Source organism: Peromyscus leucopus, chromosome 11 (genome assembly GCF_004664715.2).
Source record: "Peromyscus leucopus breed LL Stock chromosome 11, UCI_PerLeu_2.1, whole genome shotgun sequence".
Classification (NCBI taxonomy): Eukaryota; Metazoa; Chordata; class Mammalia; order Rodentia; family Cricetidae; genus Peromyscus; species Peromyscus leucopus.
In genome coordinates this window covers 35,524,666-35,548,641 of record NC_051072.1, presented here as the reverse complement: position 1 = coordinate 35,548,641, position 23,976 = coordinate 35,524,666, and the positions used below count along the sequence as shown (strand labels likewise).

Below are 23,976 nucleotides of genomic sequence, written 5' to 3'. Positions count from 1 at the left end.
GCCCCTCACTGTGAGCGACTCTAGCAACATCTCCTAAGTCCTCCACCCCCACAGAATCCTCGGCAGAGATTTGACAGTAACAAGTCTGGTACTCTCAACCCTTCTGTCTTTCCCCTTGCCTCTTCCCTGGAGAAGGAAGGATTGAGAAGAGCGGTGGGAAGGAGTCATGGAAGGGGCTGTCTTTCCTGTCTATGTAGTTTACTCTCCTCTCTGTACAGATCCCAGACCTCCATTATTCATGCATTTGGAGCTCCATCTGCTGTAGCCCAGGCTGGTCTTGAACTCACTGTGTAGCTGCATGTGACCTTGCACTTCTGATTGTCCTGCCTCTGCCTCCCGGGTGCTGGACTTACAGGCTTGCACTACCATGCCCCGGGTACACGGACGGTGCTGGGAACTGAACTCAGGGCCTTCCCTATGTCCTTTTACTTTCTTCACACTGCATGGATTGAATCGGAAGGTTGACTGCAGCACCCAGGGTTTGCCAGTGTTTTCCATTAGTGCTGGCTTTGAGTGGCTGTTTGCCAATAACCTAAGCCAGGCTGGTATAGAAGGAGCAGTGAACCACTCTGGCCAACGCTCTTGGGAGAGGGGAAAGATTTACCCAATGGCAAGGGTAAAAAAATAAAGAGAGAAAAAACAGCTGGAATTTGTTATTTCCACAAAAGCCCTGAGGTGGAAACAATAACATCTTAACATGGCCTGAAAGAAGGAAAGGCCAGAGCCTTATAACCTATTTAAAGGACAGACATTAGCAATCAAACAGAGATGGAGAGGGACACTGATGACTTGATTTATTATGGTCCAGCTAGCCAGCAATCCTAAAAACAGCAGTGCCTGCTTCTCAACTTTATACAAGTTGAATGGGAGTCTCTGGAATGGGCCTGGCTTATTATAAACATTTTTTTTAGATTTATTTATTTTATTTGACGTGTATGAGTGTATGAGTGTATGAGTCTGTATGTCTACGCACCCTGTTCATGCCTATGCCTGCAGAGGTCAGAGCAAGGCATCAGGTCCCCTGGAACTGGGGTTCCAGATGGTTGTGAGCCGCCAGGTGGGTGCTGGGAACCACTGAACCATCTTGTCTTTTTTTTTTTTTTAAATCTTAGTTGGTCTTAAAGCTGAACTACCTTGGGATCACAGGACTGGACACTGCACCCGTATTTCAATACTTATGAATAAGGTGACATATCCTTGGGAAGTTGGTGACTTCTCTGTGACTTAAGGAGAAAATACAAATTGGCGGCCAGGGCTGGAGCAAACCCTCCTGCTTCCATAACAGACTTCAAGGAAAAGGACACTTGGTTTGCTATTATTTTTAATATTATTATTTTTACAGTAACTGCTGGAATGTTTCGTTCATTTTCATTGTGATGGTGGTAATGCTGAGGGTTGAAACTAGGGCAGCCCTCACCACTGAGCTGCGCCCCCACCCTTAAAGGTTCCTTTTTAAGTTCTCAGTTGTCCTCAGCTTTTAACTTTGCAGAGAGAAACCTTTCCGAATACAGCAAGGGATCTGTCACCTTTGCTTCTTCTATTATAAAACTTGATTTTTCCCATGCTCTGTAAATTTTCTCTCTGAATAAGTATGAAACATCTACCATTTCCCCCCTGCCCTCAAGGCCATTAGGAAGTCATTTAGTGTTTTAAAAAACAAATAATCAGCTACATTTCAGCAATCGGAAAAACATGGTAATCTATTTTTAAGATTCCAAAACTAGGGTAATTGTGGCTGCTGCAAGAGATTAAGTACCTTTCATAGGGCCCAGCAAAGTCTGGTTTAATAATTAATGACAGTTGTATTAGGGGGAAGACAGAAGCACAGTAGCTCTGACACTTCTGAGTTTCTGGTGAATGTTTTACTGAATCAGTGTAGCCGGAAAAATATATATATATATTAAAGTGGCCAAAATTCCTGTTTGACCTTCAGAAGATCATGTAAAACGTCGAGCTTTTACAGCTTTGTGTGCATTACTGGCCACAGTCCTGGTGACTGTTTCTCTCTCTAGCAAGTCTTGCGTCTATGCAGCCCCTGCGTGTCTCAAGAGCTCACTGCTGGAACTCAGATGCTGGCCTCCCTCTCACAAACCCCTCCCTGCTCTGTTGGCTCAGTTGAGTGTCTTAGTCGCCACGTCTCCACCCTGCCTTGTTTCCTGTTGTAGCTCTGCCAGGAGGAAGAAGGAGTCTTCATACCCACCTCTCTTGAGTGGTGCTGATGTTCAATGAAAGCTCCTGACTGGAATCAGAAGTCCCAGAGTTCCGGTGGACCTCATGTCATGGCCCACCTGGTCCTGCTGTTCCTACTGTTTGTCTTGTGTTAGCTTTCCCAAGCAGCAGGGGCCACCAGTTGTATGTCGGAGTTACCTAGCATGGACATGATTCCTGTGGTTTTGTCACCTTGTCCCCTTTCCAGGGACCCACCTAACCTTGCTCGGCATGGCGCCTTCAGCGGTCCCCTGAGGGCTTTTTGTCCTAGCTGCTGTGTGTGTGTGAAGCTGTAAGGTGATGATAGAAGCCGCGTTCTGTATCTTCCTTGAAAGGTCCCATCCTCATCATGTTATGCCGTGTCCCGTGAAGGGCAAGGAGGCACGCTGTATCTTGCCTCTGGGTATGATGTAAGATGTTGGCTGTTGGCTGTTGCAGAACCATGTGGTCAGAACTTCCATATTCTAAAATCCCAGGGGAAAGTCTGTTGTTTTTGTAGAGGCATGATTTGTTTTAGAGCTTTTGCAGGAGTAGAAAATCTATTCCTATTATAGGCTGGACATTCAGCTACTGATGCTTCCATTTTGAATTACTACATTGGGTTATCATAAAATTTTAAGTGAAATAGTATAGAACAACACAACTTCTGAACATCGCCATTGGCAGTTGAAAGATAGGAGACTCAGGAGGTCTCAGTGTCTCAGAGCTTACAGAAGCCTTAAGCTCTCCAGGGAGCATAGCAATTCTGATCCCAGATCTAGAGCTTGTATAATATATAATACTCCTTACGTGTAGGCCAGCATCCCAGGCTGTCTCTTATAGAATGTCAGTTCCCCAAGGAAGGGACATCAGGGTAGGTGTTTATTTTGTTTCCTGAGCATTACTGATATAGTGACATGCACAACCAAAAAAAAAAAAATGTGCAGCAAGTTAATAGTCACAACAATTACGTAGCAATGTTACACACTTTAATCCCTTTGGTTGGGGGAGTATTGCAACCTGGTGTAAGTTAGTAACAATCAAAAAAAAAAAAAAAAAAAAAAAAAAACTCAGCCTTTAAGAAATTGAATTCACATCTGGTCCATACCGTATCATTTGCACGTCTTCTGCAGCTCATCAGACTTCGGAAGTTTCTGTGTTAGCTCCTTTGTACACTCAGCCCTGGCTTGATGCTTATAAAATGTGCATGGCAAGCCAAAATAATTATTAGAGTGCATAGAACTGGAATGTTTTAAGACTAACTATACCTTCTATGCTATGCCAAATTTGAATATCAGTTTTTAATAGTTACTCTAAGTGAATGTTTCAGTTTGTCTTATTTTATTGCATACATTTGAGTGCACATATAGCTATGTGTGTATAACATGAATCTATATATGTATATATGGGAGGTGTTTGTACATATTTAATTGGCATGGGTTCTGTTGCCTTCTCGGTGACTGATTCTTCAAGACGAGGTTTTGTAAGCGTTTTTCACATTGAATTCTACCATAGATTTTGTTTGTTTAACTTTAGTGGTGGCATGGTGGAATATACTGTAGCCTTAGGCTGTAGTTTTTTTTGTTTATCCAAATTCTACTTGGCTCTTGTTCAAGGAATGTTGGTCTCTAGTGTTGGAGAGATTAACCCAGAAAGTATTGTGGTAATGCTGTAGAGGCAAGCTTCTGTAAGTCCAGAGTCAAGCAGTTCACCAACAAAGGACCAAATTCTCCTGAATCCTGCACCTCAGGTCACAAAAGAAAGAAAGGAAATGATGTCAGTGACCCATCTGTCCCTTGTAGGAGGAACTAAAAGAGAGGAGAAGGGATTCATAGTATATGCTGGAGGGATTACACTGTGTAGACGGATCACATTTTCTTCCTAAAAACCTTTAAAATTACATTTGTTTATTTGTGTGTGTGTGTGTGTATGTGTGTTTGTGTGTGTGTATCTGTATGTGTTTGCATGTGTGTGTGTATGTGTATGTGTGTGTGTGTATGTGTGTTTGTGTGTGTGTATGTGTGTGTGTATGTGTATGTGTGTGTATGTGTATGTGTGTGTGTATGTGTGTTTGTATGTGTGTGTATGTGTATGTGTGTGTGTATGTGTGTGTTTGTGTGTGTATGTGTGTATGTGTGTTTGTGTGTGTATGTGTGTATGTATGTGTGTGTGTATGTGTGTATGTATGTGTGTTTGTGTGTGTATATGTGTATGTGTGTGTGTATGTGTGTGTATTTGTGTTTGTGTATGTGTGTGTGTATGTGTGTTTGTGTGTGTGTATGTGTGTGTGTATGTGTGTGTGTGTGTTTGTGTGTGTGTTTGTGTGTGTGTGTGTGTGTGTGCCTATGGTAGGATACCAGAGTTCCCTCTCACCTTACACATACAGGGTCTAGGGACTGAATTTTGGTCCTCATGTTTGGCAGCAAGCGCCCTTTCCCACCGAGCCCCACGTTTTCTGTAGCTCATCTGGTACGTGCACTCAGGCTGGCTTCCTCATTTGACTATGGTGACTAGCTGCCTGATATAGAGGGAGGCTTGACAAACTGATTTCCTGTCCTTTGGATAGGAAAAAAAAGTGACACTTTTAAAGAGCCCCCCTTTTACTTCCTGTCCCTTAAAGATAACCTGGGAAGTAAAGGAAGAACTGAGTTATGAAACAGGGCCACTTATAAGAAGAGTAATTGAGGCATGGAGGGGGTGTTCCAAAGAGTAGCTGAGGAAGGGGAAGTTGGATATTGAGGTGGTCAGGACTATACATAATATATATAATAGGAAACTTGACAGCTGACAGAGGGGAGCCCCGGTTATGACTTTATAACATTGATCGAGGGCACAGAAACATGCCTCAGCCTGCCCAATGTGACCTCTAATCTTGACCACCAGCTCTAGAAGCCAGCAAGTGGTTACAGCAAACAGTGAGAAGAATGTATGAGGACTTCTAAGCGGCACACGAGTGTTTTGTGCAGCGGCTAAACTTGTGAGAGAAGTCCTGAACCTGAGGCAGGATTCCATGGGCTCACCTCCCTCACCCCCAAGAGCCTAGTGTTCATTTCAGAGGCTCCGGTCTTTTGAATGGCGCCTCCATAATGAGGACTCAGAACAGTCCTTGCAAATTTGGAAGTTATCCAGACCCAGAGCTGCCTTCTCCTTGGAATGATCAAATGCCTAATGTGGTTTAAATATCAAATATGGTGGCCCTTCCTGTCCAAGACCACAAAGGCTAAGGAAGGAGAACAAAACTGGATGTCATTTAGGAGGCTTGGTTACTATTGAATAAATAATTATTTTATTATTATATAGCTATAATATTATAATAAATAGCTATTATTTATTAATATTATTGGATAAAACTCAAAAGTCATTTACAAAATACCTACTCCAAGGGCTGCTCTGCAGAGGACTCATACTAAAGCCCTTTTGAGAAGGTTAGAACAAGAAATGTGGGAAGATTCTGGTCCCAAAGGAAGCTTTGAGCAGTCAGACCTTCCATCCTACAAGGATGGTCCTTCAATACCCAAAACCCTGACATTCACAAGGCCTTTGATGCAGGCCAGGGAGCTTCCTCATACTTACTTAGGAGGCAAGCTCCACCCTCCTAGGAACCACAGTCTCTTGGGTTCCCAGCACCACACAATCAGATCTTTCTTTACATACCCAGGGCTGAGCCGCAGAGGCCTTGACACGGACTCTTTTCTCTAGGGAATCAGACAGATGCCAGGCCTTGGCTGGAGGAGAAGCTCTGAGGAGCTGGTTTTTCCTGGGGTTCAGGAGCAAGTCACGTCCATGAGAAGATATCCCAGGGATCACTACCCGGCCCCCATTGTCCAGTTTTGGATAATAGCTAGCCCTCCCATTCATATCGGTGTGTTCTCCAGGCCGTTCTCAGAAGTCTAGAGAGACTGTTGGAGGAGCCGGCCACCTTTGTGTGCTTTGTACTTAGATGCATATTTGAATCTTAGGTTCCACGAAGGCACTTTCATCTCACGCCCTGAGAGCTGTGACCAGCGATGAGAAGGCAGGAAACAGAACGATAACCTATACGGTTGTCAGTCCCCCTAGACTTGGGAGGCTGCTGAAGATGAACTCTGACAACCGCACAGAGGACGTGTCCGTTTTTACCCAACGTCTGGTGAGTCCTGACATCCCCGTCCTGTCACCAAGATGGGCTGCGGGGCTGAGCAGGGAGGACCTATCATTCCCTCTCATCCTGCTGAACCAACTAGACGTGGGCCACGGCACAGAGAGCTCCTCATTTCATTTCAAACAGGATTCTTCCTAGGGAACATAACCTGAGAAACAGTTGTCAGAAACAGTATGCTAGTTTAAACTCTGAAAGTAACAAATGAGAACAAGTACTTGAGGCTGGGGAGATGACTCAGCAGTTAAGAGCAAGTACTGCCCTTGTGGAAGACCCAAGTTCAAGGCTCACAACATTCTCTAACTCCAGCTCCAAGAGATCCAGCTTCCTCTCTTTGGGGCTCTGCCTGTCCCTACATTCACATGCACTGCACACACACACACACACACACACACACACACACACACACACACACACACAATTGGAAATAAATAGACAGATAGCTGAATAGTGGTGGCACATGCCTTTAATCCCAGCACTTGGGAAGCAGAAAAAGGCAGATCTCTGTGAGTTTGATGAGGTCAAGGCCTGCCCAGTCTACAGAGTGAGTTCAAGGACAGCCAGGGCCACACAGTGAAACCCTATCTCAAAAAACCAAAATAAATAAATAAATAAATCCTTTTTTGGGGGGGTTCTTTAAGAGGAAATCCAAAGTATGTGTATATGTATATTTATATTTAATATGTTATACTTCATTTACTATATTATAATCGTGTGTACATGTAGTTTGTATCCAGGGTGTTTTGAATATCACTGGTACTGTTACCAGACCCATGGTTTACATAGCTTCCTATTGAAATGAATAAGTACTAAAATTGTTTTGGCCTCCCAGCCAGGAATTGGGTGGAGCACACATGTCTGTTTCTATGTTATTTCATATCCTAAGAGTAAAATTCCCAAACAGAATTCTTTAGGCATTCCTCTGGCTTGTCATTCGTCCTCTTTCTCGTGTCCTGAAATACTGAGTCTGACAATTTATTCGGTGACAGCTTTGGGCCAGTAATGAATTTTTTAAAATCTCAAATCAAGTTCAGAGGAAATAGTGAGGGTTCTTAACCTTTGGGCTCTTTCTGGATGATGAGATCAGTCTTGACTTTTGCTTTTTACTTGTCTTTGTGCGTTGTGCAGTTGAGGGAGTGGATCAGGAGGCTAGCCTAAGCTTCCAGTGTGACGCTGAAAAGAAGTATAGTGTCTGTGGTCGGCAGATTTCTCCAGGGCACAGAACAAACAAACACCTAGAATGAAAACTCCATTGTGTAGGGGAATTAAGATGTGCCCAGAAGCATCAAAATATGCCTACGGCCAGTTCGCCTTCTGAATACTAACAAGAATGATATTATTTCTATAAGAGTATATTGCCTCTAGTTCTTGTAAAAAAAAAAAAAAATGACTGGTCACTTTAAGTATTTTCAGCACCTTTTGATTGTGAATATGTAGGATTTTTAGATTAACATCAATATGATCTAAATAAGTGTTAGAGAATATGGTAGCTAGAATTAAGTAGCTTTTGCTACAATCCCAATAAACCCCCAAGTCCCAGTGGTTTCATTATAACGAAAAGGTTCTCCTCACCTACATCGTATGGCAGCTGCGGGGTGGCTCTGGAAATCTGCTGTCCACACATGTCTTCTTTGTTTCAGGATCTAGCGAACAGAACAGCCTGGCTCGTTCTAGTCCACTATGCTGACGGCAGCAAAGGGCAGCGCGATGGTGGGACATGGGGATAACTTTGCAGCCTGTGCTCTAGAATGTCATTTGTAGTCACATTTCATTGGCCAAAGAAGGCCGCATGAGGCAGCCCGCTCTCGGTGTGCTGGATAAACACAGAGAGGAGGCACTGAATATTTGGAACAATGGTCTAACCACCATGGTGCACTAAGATGCAAACTAAAAACTATGTATACCACTGGAAGCCAGGGTGTATTTTTCTCTGGAAACAAACTACCTTTACAATAGAACACATTTGTAAACAAGAAATTAATGCATCAAGCCAAATATAAGGTCCTGGGCAAGCCAAGTCTTGATTAAATAAAATCCCGTTACTTTCAGATGGTAATGTCTTCCCTGCCCTTTCTACTTCTTTCTGCCTTTGTGAATAGATAGTTGGTATCCAGGAAACCCTGTCATCCATGACAAGTGTGAGCCAGAGTGAGAGAAGTGTTGTGTGGGAGCTCAGAGCTGCACAGGGGTGTCTGAGACAGTTCTCCCTGTGGACACAGGGCCAGGCTACAGGGTAGAAACAACCCATGCCATTCCACAGATCAGGGGGACAGAGAGAGGAGTTGGTATCAAATAGAACACGGGCAGTGTTTGGCTCTTCCTTCCCATGGAGCTTTCCTCGGCTGAACATGCACCTGCCATTCCAGAGGTCTGGTTGAACACTTAGAATCAAAGGACAAAAAAGAAATTGTTGTATTATCAGTAGAGTTTTATACAAAGTCTGTGTCTGGCTGTGTACACAAGGCACACGCCTGATATAATAATTCCTTTCTCCCTAAAACATCATCTCAGATATGTCTATCATTCGTATAATTCCACCCACCAGCTATCTGGTGCCTTTGCTGTGTGGTATGTAGAGTTTATTGTTTAGGTATCAGAGACCTACTGGTGACTGCTTGTGACTGGGCAGAAGTTCCTTGGCACAAACTCAGGAGATCTAGGTTACCCTTGTGACTCAGGGCAAATCACACAGCTGTTAAACCTATGTTTTGTTATATTTAAGAGTCATAACAATGATCATTGAAACCACATTCATATACATCATGTCCGAAGCACTTTTCATAGCCTACCATTGTATTATTCCTCTCCACCTGCAGGCTCAGACCTATACAGCAGTTGTGTTCACACACAGCCTATTGATAGCAGAGCCAGGGCTCTGGAGTCTAGGTCAGGCTCCTATGAATTAGCCATGGCTTTCTCCCAGGTGGTTAAATGTGGATAAGATAGTAACCGATGTAAAATGCATAGCGTGTTCCCCACACTTAATTGAGGTTCATTGAGATGGAAAGCATTCTTCCAATGGTCATGAGAGATGCATGCTAGAAACATTGCATTACTTATGCATCCTAGGGTTATCAGGCCCACCCAAAGGCCATATACATACAGAAAGCACACAGAGAAAGAGAGAACTCAAGGGCCAATGCTTCCATTGGATCCAGTGCTGTCCAAGCACCTTTTCCAAGTGGAGGTTGCGTGGGTAACTTTAAATCAGACAGGTATTTGTTCCAGGAGGCCACATGGTGACTTAGAGGTGGTCATGTGACCTACCTGCATGGTTCAGGTGGGGTGTGAGGATCAGTGGGGTCAGTCACACAGGCTACATTAGCTGTCCCTTAGGGAGGGATCACCACGGAGCAGTTGTTTAAGGTGGCCTGGATAGACCACACTGGAGAATTTGAATGAGGAGCTCTGCAAACTGGCGTCAAAATGACTGAGAAAGTCCAGCTGCTATTCAAGATGGATGGGGAGGCGACCGGACATCCTCGGGGTTGCAAACGCTAATTAGATGGTGGCTAAGGCAGATTAGCTTTCTGTTCTTGGATATGTGAAAAGTCCCTTTCTACTCCTCAAATTTAAAAGGCCAGTTTCCCAGGGGGAGGCGATTTTCTGCTACACTGGAACTGGATGGTGTTTGCTCTGATGTGCTACAGTCATTTAATGAATGGAAATGAGGTCATCAGAGGAGAGTGACATTTGCTTCACCGTATGGCCCACTTCTTATTTCCTTAAGTTCCCGGAGTTCTCAAATACATTTCCCTCAGGGATGATGAGAGGAGAGAGCTAAGAAAGTAGAGGAGGGCTCAGGCAGGGTCTGAGTTTTCCACCCTTGGCCAGAGCACAGGCTGGAGGAACAAGGAAACCCAAGGATGGGGATCTCCAAGGGCTGTCACGTGACAGTCGGAGCAAGAGGGCGTGGTAGGAGGGGAGGAGCAGCGGAGAGCGACTGCAGAGACGTTTCAGGGGCGTACAGGGTTAACCATCTACGCCTGTCACTCTGAAGACCTTGTCTCTCTTTCCACCTCAACCGTCGTCAAGAAAGTCAGTAATGTGCTTTCTAAAGGAGAAGAGAACACAAAGGAAACCCCGGAGGAATAAAAATAAAAAAAAAAAAATATACGAACTCTGGTTCTTTCGGGGTCATAGCTTATTTTGATGTCTCAGTGTGCATCTTGTTTTCTGAAACATGCACACAGACACAGACACGCACACACACACGCACACGCACACACACACGCACACGCATGCACACATGCTCACCGGCTTTCCGACAGTGTGACATGATATGTGAGAAGAGTCACCTTAGAGGTTTCCTTTGGCTCATAGATCCTGAGGCTTCGGTCCATTGTCAGCTGGCGCTTGGAATGGGGCTTGTGAGACGCACAGGGTAGAGAAATGCTCACTTCCTGCAGGTCTGGAAGCAGAGAGACAGAGAGAGGAAGGGGCCCAGGGGCAAAGGTTGCAGTATCCCCTTTAAGGGCACATCCCGATCACCGGACTTACCCTTAATGATCTCTCTTCCTCTTCCAGGTTCCACCCCCTCGCTCCAATAGCACCAAAGCCAGGGAACAAAACCTTCAACACACGGGTCTTTGGGGGACATTTCAGATACAAACTATAGTGCGTGCTTTTGTGAAAAAGCAAGATCAGAGAACAATACAATGTTCAACTGATATCAAGACAGAAAGAAGTGTCACCCATTCATACAGTAAACGGTCACTAATCTGAACGCGTTCCAGGGATAGGGAGACGGCACTGGCTGTGCAAGTGTGAGGACCCGGGTTCAGATCCCCAGCACCCACATAAAAGCTGGGTATGGCTGAATGTTCCTGTAACCCCAGCATTGAGAAGGGAGAGACAGTGACCCCCGGGAGTTCATTGTCAGCAAGCCTAGCCCAATGGCAGGCCTTGCTTCAGTGAGAGACCTGTCTGAAGGCGATAACGTGGAGAGTGAGAGAGGAAGACGTGGGACATCCTGCTCTGACCTCTGTGTGCACAAGCGTGGGTTAAAGCATGTACACACTCATGCGCGTGCAAACACACCCTCACAAACACACGTACGCGCACACCATACACCACACACCCATATTAAACAAAACTGAAAGCATTCCAATCCGGGGTAGTTTATATGTTCAGAAATGAACTTTTTTTTTTCTTGTGACTTGAGAAATGGAAGATGCTCACCTTCCTCCTTTGTCCCCTCCACACACCGATTCCTTTTCCACGTGCAATGATGGACAGGATTTGGCACAGCCTAAAGTTTATAGTCTCTATCAAACGGCACCCTGCTCAGTTCCCAGACATTTTAGCATACCTCAGATTTACCACCTAGCAGCTTTAGGGCATTTGAAAAGTAGAAATGGTGGCGACCGGCTATGGAGGTGGAGGGGACGACAGAAAACATGTCACTTGGTCTGGGGTCTGCTCAGTGGGTGCCGCAACTCTTGCCTCCGGCTCTGTGTTAATGGAGTGGGAAACTTTCCTCTGAAATCCCCCCTGAGGATCCCAATTAGCGCATACCTGCCTTCATCAGGCCTCTTCAATATAGTGGGTTAAAAAAAAAAAAAAAGATAGTACTCAAGAAGTAATTTCAATTACATACAAAGTTCAGAGCTGTTTTGCCCTGTGTAGCTTACCAAATAGCTAATTACGACTCCACTCCCTAGATCCGCTTTTCTACTCACGTTCTAGCCAAGTGACCTGCCAAGTGTTCAAAAGGGACATTGTGGGCAGTGGATGGCTGAGTGCTCTTCCACCCTTTCCTTCCACCGAAGGAATTAATTTGTCCTTGGCTCTCTACCTGCCGGGGCCGTGTGGTGAGATTAAACTGCGTCGTTTGTGTCTAAAACACATAGCTTCTTTGCTTGCGATGGATAAACAGAAATAACCATTTTTTATCAGTGCTCGTGGGGTAAAAATAGCGTATGAAAATCTTGACTGCCTTATGCTTAATATCCTTTGGCAAAATAACTGCAAGGAAATATTTGTGATGCCATCCGCCCACCATTATTTTCTTAGCCCAGAATAAATTCACTATTTTTTCAATGTCCATGTCATGTCTGATACCAAGATAAGCAAGTGGCCCACCTTGTTTTTCAGCATCGAATCCTAAGGGGGTAAAGCTAACCCGCAGACGCTTTTGCAAAAAAAAATCATGTGTCCTGAAGAATTAAACATAGACATCCACAGAGAAGACAACCATCAGACTCAAATGGCATGAAAGCTCTCTTACACATTTGGAGATGATAACTGTCCCTTTCCAAGAACCCGTGAACAAAGTAAGCCTCAAATTCCACAAAACACGCTCATGGCTTCCAAGTCCAGCTCACAGCTAATTGAGCGATTTTCATTCCACCGCTTGTTGCGATCATTTAGAGTCATTAAGACAGCAAAGTGTTCTGGCTTTGAGGTTTATGACAGCCAGCCTCTTTCCTTCCCCACAAGGTTAGTAATTGCATCCTGGCTATTGTGGTCTTGTGGGCAGGGCGCCATGTCTTGAGCTCTGCTGCTCCGGCAGCAGAGATAACAGTTTTCCAGGACCACATTGAGGAAATTACAAAGCCATCCTTCTTAATTACTAATTTTGTCCAATTACTCCTTCTTCCAAAATCTGGACTTATTGCTCTCATAGTACATATATATTTTAGAGAATTATAGACACATTTCCCAAAGGCTGTAAATTAATTTATTGTAATTTATTGGAGAGTAAAATCAGCTTAGTGTCTTATTAGGCTTTTGTCTTTGGATCTGCTGAGTAGAGAGGATCAGTCCTCCTATCATCCATGCTCCTGCCTCACCACCCTGTGCCTCCTTGGGCTCACTGGTTTAGTGGCAACCACCCTCCCTTGTCAGTGTTGTTTTCCGTCAGTATTTTTCTTTCAGCGATTTTGTTCGGCATTATACTTCGCTGCATTATGTGGAGAGTGTTTTTCCATATGTAGTGGGTTTTTGCTAGTGTCACTTAGCCTCCAATTCGTTGTTCAAACTTAAGATTGGCTGACGGATGTTGGCCCAATGGCTTTGAATAGTCAGAAATGTTCTGTTAGACAGCTGGCTCTTTCTACGAAAAGTGAGGGGGGCTTATTCCCTCTCCTTGTCAGTTCCCATTGACCACACAGCGTGGCTGTGCTGCTTAGTTTTGTCAACTTGACACAAACGGAAAACTAACCCCTAAAAAGAGGGAAGCTCAGCTGAGAAAACGCCTCCATGACATTGGGCTCCAGGTAGGCTGTAGGTATTTTTTGATTGAAAATTGATGTGGGATGGACGACCCGGCCACTATGGGTGGTGTCATCATGGGGCAGGTGATGTAGGGTTGTATGCAAGCTGAGAGACCTTGGGAAGCAAGTGAGTCGGTTTCTGGCTTGAGCTCCTACCCTGGTTTCCCTTGATGATAGACTGTGACACCAAAGTGTAAGCCAGATAATCCCTTTGTGACATGAAAGTGTAAACCGAATAGATGCTTTGTCCCCTTACTTTTGGTCATATTTTATCACAACAACAGAAAGCAAACTAGAACAGTGACTAAAAGCATTAAAAATGTCTTTTTTCACAGCTATGGTGCCCAGAGTCTGAACTCCATCCCACTGGGCCTAAACCCTAAATGTTCTTGGAGCGTATTCCCTCTCCACCAGGGAGACCATCATCATGGCTGTAGAGAACAGCTGGGCACAGACATGGCAAGATTCCCACAACTGATCAGAAAACCCGGCAGCACAGGGTGTCCATGACTGCAGAATTTCCAGGAGACAGGCTGTTATAAAGTGAGACTGACTCTCCTTAGCAGGAATGGGCAGAAAAGGCATTCATTCCTGAATGGTAACACTTAGAAATCTCTACTAGAATTGGCAACAGAATACTGCACCCAAATAATTGTCGATGAGTTGTGGTTCATGACCCTGAATGACTGGACTGGTCTGTCAGCAATCTACTAGAAGGGCTCCAGAAGTATATCTATAACTATCTATAACTATTGCTTTCTCTCACAGAAAGGATTAAATCCTCATTTATATAGAAGAGTCCCGAGGGCCTCATGCCACTGTAAGTATGTAGATCTTCAATAAAATGACCAAATGAGGCCACCCAAAAGTTTATAATTATGAAAGAGCAGAAGATAGCACTGGGTGCCCTGATTTAGTTATATACAAGTAGAGTAGCCGCTGACAGTAACAGGCCCGAGTCTCTGGAACTTGTGAATGAATGTTCCCTTTCATGGAAGACTTTGCAGGGGCAGTTAATAGTTACAGGATCAGAAGAGTGGTCCGGATCATCTAGGTGGGCCTTAAGTGCAGTCACATGTGTCTTTTCAAGAGGGAGGCAGGAGATTTACATCAACAGCTGAAGAATAGGCAGCTGACAGGGAAAAATCGGATATAGATATGATAGGATGTCAGGCCAGACAACGAAGTGGCATTTGTTTGTTCCGGTCATACTTTCAACTGAGTCTCCCCATTCCTGGGCTCCTGGAATTTCAGAACACACCTTCTGAATATATAAGCCAGACAATCCATACTCTGGTCCCAACTCTGCTGTCAACTAGTCTCGTTTGATCGTCATTTGTCTCATCGCTGTGAGAGAGTGCCTGGCAGAAAACTGAGGAAAGAAGGGTTTCTTTGGACTTACAGTTCCAGGGGAAACAGTCCATCATGACGAGGAAGTCACGGTGTACAGAGTCAGGAAGCAGAGAGAAATGAAATGCTAGTGCCCAGAGCATTTCCACCTCAGTTAACCTAATCTAGAAAATCCCTGTCGGACACTCCCAGAGATTTATCACCGTGGTCATTCCAAAGCTCATCAAATTGCAGTTGAGATTAACTATCACACCCTAAGTTGGGGCAAGGGCAGAGTCCTCCAGATGCTCATCTTTCCAACTTTCCCAGAAGCCTCTCAGCTGAAAACTGTAGCCCATCATAGAAAGCCCAGTAAGATCTGAGAGCCAAATCTCTCTCCCGAGCGTTTGACTATTCTTGGAGATTACATAGAAATCAAGAATATGAGATAGAAATTTGATCACAGAAATCCAAAATATGCTTTATTATCTTCCTTTTAAATAAAAGCTACCTGTGGAGAGTTTTAAGATCTGGAACCAATGCTGGAGGAAGGAGTCATTTCTTCAGTGGTAAGTTGTCCATTATCTAGTAAGCAGCCCCAAAACCGGGCACACACACACACACACACACACACACACACACACACACACACACACACACACACACATCTCTCAAAGTAAGAGGGAGGGAGATTTGTTGGGCAGATGAACAAATTCACTGGGAGCAGAAGAGAGATGATGATAGGGTGAATGTGATCAAAATACATTCTATGCATGTGTAAAATTGTCAGAAAATGAATAAAAATATGTTTGAAAGGTTTGGAAGTATACATACCCATTCACAAATGACACTGAATTATAACCTTGTTAAAAGTCTTAGAAAGGACTGCATTGGGGGTCATGGGGAGATGGAGATGGGAACTGGGAGGGTGGGGACAGACCAGCACATCAGCACAGGAGATGGCGGCCGCTCCCTGTCTTCAGTGTACAAGGCTCTTGTGGGTTGGTTCCTTCATCCTACCTGTGTTGGTCATCATAAAAGGGAATGGTGCCTCCTTCCTAAATCGACAAAACAATGAGAATTACTCAATGTATTAAGCTCGGTATTTGGAAATGAGTTGTGGAATAAGCACAAAAAGTATAAAGAGTTCACATGTTCTATTCCTCCACATTCCCAAAATTTTAGCATTTAACAAGACTTATTATCTTTTCACACACACGTTTTCTCAGCACGCATTTCTAAAATTCAGGCAAGTTTCATATATAATCACTGTATAATTTTCAAATTTATAAAATTGACATTTGTTACAATGTCAATATGCAATTTAGATGTCATGTTAAACCTTCCCAAATTGTTGCAATAAATGTGCTAAATAGGAAAGGGGAAATTACCCACAATATAAAAAAAATAACATTTAGCTGACATGTGTCTTTAGTATCCTTTAATTTTGAACCATTCCTTTGTTATTAATATAGTGCCTTTTATGACCTTATCGTTCAAATAATTTATGACAATTATTTTGTGTGTTTGTAAGTGTGTGTGTGCACGTGCATGTGTGTGGCTATCACAGGACAACTTGTGAGAGTTAGTTGTCTCCTTTCACCTTGTGGGTTCTGGGGATGGAATCAGATCATCAGGCTTGGTGACCAAGTACCTTAACCAGATGGACCATTTTGCCAGCCCAACTTTGCCATCTTTTAAGAATATAGGACAGTTCTTTGTAGAGTGTTCCTCAGTTGGATTATAATCTGATGTTTTACCTAGTTTTTCCTTTGGATCACATTTAGAGTCTATATCCTGGACAGGGATTCAGGTTATGTATCCTGGGCATGGTTCAGGTTGTGCATTCTGGGCAGGAATACCAAGAGAGCTGTGTGGTGATATTGCGTCTCCCAATTTCCTGTGCACCTTAAGAAATTAATCTGGGGTCAGAGAACAGAACAGCCGCTAGATAGACATAAAGACCAGAAAATGGTGGCACACACACCTTTAATCCTAGCATTCTGGAGGCAGAGATCTATCCAGAGCCCTGTGAGTTCAAAGCCACACTGGAAACAGCCAGGCATGGTGACACACGCCTTTAATCCCAGGAAGTAATGGCAGGAAGCAGAAAGGTATATAAGGTGTGAGGACCAGGAACTAGAGCTGGTTAAGCTTTTAGGCTTTTGAGCAGCAGTTCAGCTGAGATTCATTCTGGATGAGGACTCAGAGGCTTCCAGTCTGAGGAAACAGGATCGGCTGAGGAATTGGCAAGTGAGGTTGGATGTGGCTTGCTCTGCTTCTCTGATCTTCCAGCGTTCATCCCAATATCTGGCTCCGGGTTTGATTTTATTAATAAGACCTTTTAAAATTTGTGCTACAGAGCTGCTGGGTCCTCTCAGAGCTTCCTACCCAATGCTCACTTGGTCCTGAGGTTGGGGATGTTGTCTATGTTCATCATGGCAGCCATCTCTCCCTGGGTTTCCGTTTTCTCCCCTTGCAGGGAATGATCCTGTCTTGTGACTAGTAAGCGTCCCATGAGGACATGCGTTATACCCATTTACATACCCTGTGCGTCGCCACTCTTTAGCCTGTAGTTTTAGTAATCATTTTAGGATTCTTACCTGAATTGTTAGGGCTATTAGTTTCCAAGTGATAATTTTCCTGCTTCATTTATCGGTTGAGATTCCACACTCTTCGGCTTTCTAATGACTCTTTTTTTAAGATGGAAGGTGGCTGGACAAATCTAAATGGATAGGAAATAAAAACCCACCACCCTCCTCTCCTCAGTCCCAGAGTCCAGGTACTCAGTGGTTTATCCATAGATACTCCACACAGTGGAGATCCACACTTATCCATAGTTGTTCTGAAGGTCATTTGGGTTTTGGTGACGAAATTCCTAGCCCTCTGCACAGGTTTACCTCACATTTCATCTCATAGAGGCATGGTTTCAGTCTCTCTTTCTGGGCCAGATTGTTGGAGAAATTTGGACTCTGGCTGCCTATTTGCTAATGTGAATTAGCTTTTATTTTTAATTTTTTTTTTTATTTTATATACATTGGTGTTTTGTCTACATGTATGTCTATGTGAGAGAGTTTGATCCCCTGGAACAGGGGTTACAGACAGTTGTGAGCTTCCATGTGGGTGGTGGGAATTGAACCCCAGTCCTTTAGAAGAGCAGCCAGTGCTCCTAACTGCTGAGCCATCTCTCCAGTCCCCAGTGAATTAGTTTTATTTTTAATGCTGATAGTGGTGGTCACCCTTTTGGAAGTCACATCGTATGAGTGAGTACTTACTGAAGTGTTTACAGATGAGATTGTGTAATGTCTAGGATTTGATCACAAATAGTCTGTTGGACGGAAAGCCAGCGGTGCCATCCACAATAAAGACTTGTTATATGAGCTGATAATGGCTGGTGCTGTCTGTCAAGTAAGATTGTTTAGTAGTATACTGTTTCCTTAGGAAAGGCACTCCAGGGCGTGGCCATCTCAAGTCACGTGCTTCTCTTTCATGACTCCATCAAGTGTGAAGTAGAATCTCCTAGCTGTGAAAAAGAAGTTTTTCACATGTTTCACCCTGTTTTTCATTTTTTTTCCTTTAAGCAAATACATGGAATAATTTGAGCATGAATATAGGAAGCCCTAAAAAGAGCATGTCTCCTCCAGTTAGAATGTGTGTTGATCCTTGTCTCCCAGCAGCTGGTTGCTAACTGTTCTTCCTTCTGGCCAGGTCAGTGAAGGGCTGATCCTATACCAGCATGTGGATCTCGAGAACACAGGGTGGGCATCGGAAGACTCCTTCACATTCACAGCATCCTCCCCTCCTGCAACATTGGGTCCAGAGGATTTCCGGATTACCATTTCATATGAGACCGATGAGTCGGGCCGACAAAGCCGGCTGCTTGCAAATACAGGTACTGCCGCTATTAATCCCACTGGTTGAGAATAAGACCACTACCACAATCTAAAGCCAAATTTGAAGCAAGCCTTAATTAAATACTACCTTACCTAGGTTCCTGGGAAATGGCCCTGAATTAGGTTTTGCAAGGGCTTAAGAAGAAAACCCATAATTCATTGCATTTCCCATCAGGTCCAATCAGGAGCAAGCATACATCCTGGCATATTTCCTGCCTAGGTACCTCCCACCCACATATGATCAAGCACATCCAGTACAGATGGGTTAAACAAACTTGTTTAGGGGAGTGGAAACATGGCTCATCATCTCCCATGAACAATAACTTCCAGCATTTCAGGCACTATCTGTCCTTGGGCTTGCAGATGAGAGGCGTTTTTTGTTTCATGACTCTCTAAGGCACAGTCATTAAAACTTAAGATGTCACTTGGGCTCTCACACCGCCAACTGTCTGTTGTAGAAGAGAGAAAATAATCTTGCTGTCAATGCCACGCCCTCTTCAGTAAGACGGACACAGTTACAACCACTGTTAGCTACTCTGCAAGCCCCCATGTGTTTCCTGTGGGCCTAAAGGTGAGGAACGCCTGTGGCTTGAAAGGATCTCTTTACACCTCCAAATGGGAGCTTTATCCTGCCCATGACTGAAAGTTGTTGGTAAAAATGAAAACGATGAATGGGGAAGAATTAGTGATAGCTGTGCCTGTCTCCATAGCAAGAGAAGTTCAGTAAATGAACATCTTATAAACGAACGTACAGGTTTTAGAGCTTGCTGGCCTGGAATGTTGACTTAATGGTTGTTTGCGTTTGTTTCCCAATGGTTCTCCTCCCCACTTCCTCCCCGTGCTCTGCTCCAGCCATTTCCCCTTTCCTAGGTCATTCCCACCTCTGCCTTCCTGCCACATGTGTGTTATCCTCTCCACTTCCCGTCTCCCTTCAGGTGATGCCTCTTGTACTCTCATGACCTCCAAATGCACAAGCACAAGCGCACGCATGCACGCACGCACACACGCATGCACTCATAAATCTTGATTTTTTTCAAGTAAGAGAAAACATGCGGCATTTGTCTTTCCGAGTTTCACTTATTTAATCTAACAAAATCATCTCCAAGTGCATTCATTTCCCCCAAAATGTCATGATTCCTTTTTTTTTCTTTATGGTGGTGTAGGATTCCACTGTATATATGTACATATATATGTACCATATTTTCTTTACCATTGATCTGTTAATGGGCATCTAGCCTGATCTTACATCCCATCTACTGTGAATAATGCAGCAGTACATATAGATGTGCAGCTCTCTGTGGGATGCTGACTAAGAGCTCTTTGACTGCACCTAAGAGTGTAGAGTTAGATGATGGTTCTATTTTCAGTTTTTTTTGAGGGACCTCTGTTTGGCTTCCGTAGATGTGTTTATGCTAAAGTTTTATTTTGCATATGCTAATTCAGGTGCTTGAGCAACCTGGGTCTTTAGAATAATCCACTGAGAGGTGTGCTTGGGAGAGAAAGCTTTATGGCCTTCACCTGCAATGTCTGGTTCAATGTCTCTTTGTTCTTTCACTGTTCCAACAGGAGCCTCTGTAAAGGAGGGAGGTGAAGTTCTCATTGACCAGTCTAAGTTAGATGCTTCCAACCTCTTACTTCAACTACCCCAGCCTCAGCGGTCTTCCCACGAAATCTGGTTCCAGGTGACAGCTCTTCCTTGCCACGGAACCATTATGGTTGGAGACAGAAACATCACCACAGGACAACCCTACTTCTCCCAGCATATAGTTAATGCATTTGGAGTCACGTATCTTCATGATGACTCTGAATCATTGGCTGATAATTTTACCTTTGCTGTTTGGCCAAACCCAAAGAACAAGTCCACTAGCAAGCCAGAGGCTGACTTTCTGGAAGAGATGTTTAACATTACCATCACCCCTGTGAATGATCAGCCTCCAGAATTAAAGACCAAAGGGCTTCGGTTGACAGTTCTCCAGGGCAGTAAGTTGGTTGTGGGACCTGAAATCCTAAAAGTAGACGATCTAGACAGTCCTCCAAATGAAATCCAATACATGATCATCCGTCATCCCAACAATGGCTTTTTGGCAATGGCTCACGATCTGGACACCACTGTCCAGCACTTTACACAATCTGACATCAATAATGCTCAGGTGTGGTTCATCCAAGATGGAAGTCCGTCCTCAGGAGTGTTTTATTTTAGTGTGACTGACGGTGAACATCGCCCTCTCTACAAGCTCTTCCACCTGGATGTCATCCCCATCACCATCACTCTGGTGAACCTCACAGACCTGCTTCTCCCACAAGGCCAGACCACGGCCTCCATCACCAACGCTCACCTCTCTGCAGTGACCAATGGAAGGAGCCTGCGGATCGTCTACAGGATGACACAACCCCTCCAAAGTGGCCACTTGCTGATTGAAAACGAGGCGGTCACCAGCTTTGGACAGGAGGATTTGGACTCAGGAAGACTGTCTTACCACATGACCAACCTCACAGCCTCCGGAGATCAGCTGCGGCTCTCCCTGTTTACCGCGGAGAGCAACTTGACAGAGCAGACGCTGGGCATCAGGGTGCAGCCTTTACTGCGGGTCACGCAGTACCTGGAAGTGGCCAACGGGGTGGCCCGTCAGCTGCAGAGAGAGGACCTCGACGCCACCGAGCTAGCTAACAAGACAAACAGTGACCCCACGTTTGAGGTGACACAGCCTCCCACCCACGGACGACTCGTCCGAAGAGCAGCGGACAGCCCTGTGATGGAAGAGATCACTCGCTTCACCCAGAGAGACATCAACCGAGGTGAGCTGGTGCTTGAGCCGCGTGCTAATCTCACAGGCACGGACAGACTGAATGACTCCTTCACCTTCTTGCTCAGCGCAGACCGTGTGCAGCCAGCAACAGGCCAGCTGGCCTTTATCATAGTGCCACCAGACCCCTTGTCTTTACAGACATCTACACCACGTGTGCCTTTATTCATCACCGGAGAGAGCCTCGTGGCCTCAGTTTTCTTTCAGAAGAAACTTACGGCTTCTGTTATAACTCAGACAGAAACTCCAGGGAATCTGACCCGGATCAGATGGCAGGGGACTGATTCCTGGGGACAGCTCAATGGCAAAGAACCAAAAGGAGATGGCAAGGTCTTCCCCACCAAGGTCATTTGGCCACATGCTGCCACCAGAGTCGTTCCTGGGGGAGCCATACAGCCCAGAGACGGCAGTTACCCTCTGACGTTCATCCTACCCTTGGGTGCTGTTTTCCTCCTCCTGGTGGTGACCGTGGTGGCCCTGTGCGTCTGGCTGCTGAGCCGAAAGGAGGCGAAGGCTAGCCCTCTTCTGCAGCCCAAGACCAACCTTGAATCCCCATCCCCCAGCTGTGGAGCAGAGAGGGGCGGAGCCATTCCTACCGTCACCGTGACTCCCCTGGTGAGGAGCGCCAGCAGCCCGACTCCCAGTCTGTTCCTGCCCCCATGGTACGATCAGATGGCCTCTCCAGGGACTGAGCCTGTAGAGAAATGCGCTCCTTGGGAGGCGTGGCTGAACCTGGATCCTGACATGGCCAAGCTCTGTCGACAAACCAACCCCGCACTGAAACACAACCAGTACTGGGTATAAATGGGATCCACCCCCACCCGTTCTCCCACCTCTCTCTTCCACCCCTCCCTCTCATCTACTTTCTCTCTCTTTCTCTCCTTTTCCCTCTCTCTTTCCTCTCTCTCTCTCTCTCTCTCTCTCTCTCTCTCTCTCTCTCTCTCTCTCTCTCTCCTTTCCTGTCTCCTCTCCTCCCTCTTCCATATCTGTCTTTCCTTGCTCATATTGACCACTCACTGCGTACAAGTACTAAGATCGGGACTGGACTGTAATGACAAAGGAATGAATGCGGACTGAACAGGAAGGCCACCCTAACTACACAGTCGCTGTCTGGTGCCTTGGCGAGCGCTGTGACAGCACTCCTCGGCTCTCCACAATGGCTGTGTTTCTGGACCTGCCATTCTCAATGCATGTGTCTCTGTTAAGAATTACGCTCCTCACGGAGGTCCGGCTGAGCATCTGGGTTCTACAGGAAGCAGAAGCATTAACTTGGGGCGTGGAGTTCAAGGGGGAAGAGCTGCTGACTTTTCGTGGACGCGTCACTCTTGGTGAGTCAGCAGGAAGTGCCAGTTCTGTCTCCACGGAAGATGGCATTAATTGCATCAGTGAGTCAATTTATGTAATATTGACGTGTCATCTTCTCCTCTGTGGAGCCTTCTGGGTTGGCTTCCTCATGCCTTGTTCAGATCGCAGGGCAGTCCGACCGCCTTTGAGGACAGTCACTGAGTACGTTGTACTTCATCAAGAAACTTGGTCATTCTGATCTAGAAAGTCAAGACATGTTCTTTGAAGCCCCGTGGGACACAAAAGTGTGCTAAAAGCTTTAAAAAAATTTTTGATGCCTTAGTTTGGCATCTTTTTATAATAAATTGAAATAATGACAAATATGTAGTTGTCTTCTTGAACCATGGACAACATTTCTGTCACTACAAAATGAAGCTTTAACACGTACATTAAGAATGCCTTGAGCTGCAGAATACAGCGCCCCCCCACAAGTGGTTTGGACTGAGGCAGGCAAAGGTTTTCTGTGAAGAGGAACATGATAAAGATTTTAGGTTTGTGGACCACACATGGTCCCTCCCATTTGTTTTTCAATTGCTCGTCTGTCTTACAACAAAATCGGTTTTAAGAAAATGTAAAGAAAGTGTTGGGTCCAGACCACCAAAGTTTATTAAACCAGAAGCAAACTTTGTTCCAGAAAAATAAAAAAAAATTATAAAGCACCACAGGGCACAAAAGCTTATCCGCTAGCTGAGACCACAGTCAAAGTTGGAATTCTGGGGCTGTGGCAACGGAGGCGGGTACTGGCCCCCTTTTATAGTATCAGGGATGAGGTGTATGCTGGGAGTCACGGAGAAACATCAGGCATGGGGTGCATGCTAGAAGTCACGTAGAAACATCTATTAAAAGTTAACTTTAGTCCAGACAGTTGTTGGCTATAAGGGGCAAGGGGGTTAAAAGTTGACCCCTGGCTGTTGACAGAGGAGCGGGCTGTAAGCAGACAGCCATTGTTAGCAGCTAACCTTCAGAGCTGATGACCGTCAGTTTTCAGCTCTCAAGCTCATAATTTTATATTTTTGTATTCCTGGACCCTTCGGAAAGAAATTCTTAGCTCTTGAATTTGGCCT

At 45.0% G+C, this 23,976-nt stretch overlaps 1 protein-coding gene across 1 annotated transcript in view; it reads left to right on the top strand.

The window, feature by feature from the left end:
* Window positions 1–22,451, top strand: part of LOC114703667 (chondroitin sulfate proteoglycan 4-like) — a 70,244-nt gene extending 47,793 nt beyond the window's left edge. The window contains exons 8-10 of the mRNA XM_028884522.2: window positions 6,147–6,316; window positions 18,580–18,763; window positions 20,331–22,451. Of these exons, the coding sequence (XP_028740355.1) occupies window positions 6,147–6,316; window positions 18,580–18,763; window positions 20,331–22,372 (2,396 nt within the window). The 3' untranslated portion in view covers window positions 22,373–22,451. The remainder of the gene's footprint in view (window positions 1–6,146; window positions 6,317–18,579; window positions 18,764–20,330) is intronic.
* Window positions 22,452–23,976: the final 1,525 nt, after the last annotated feature.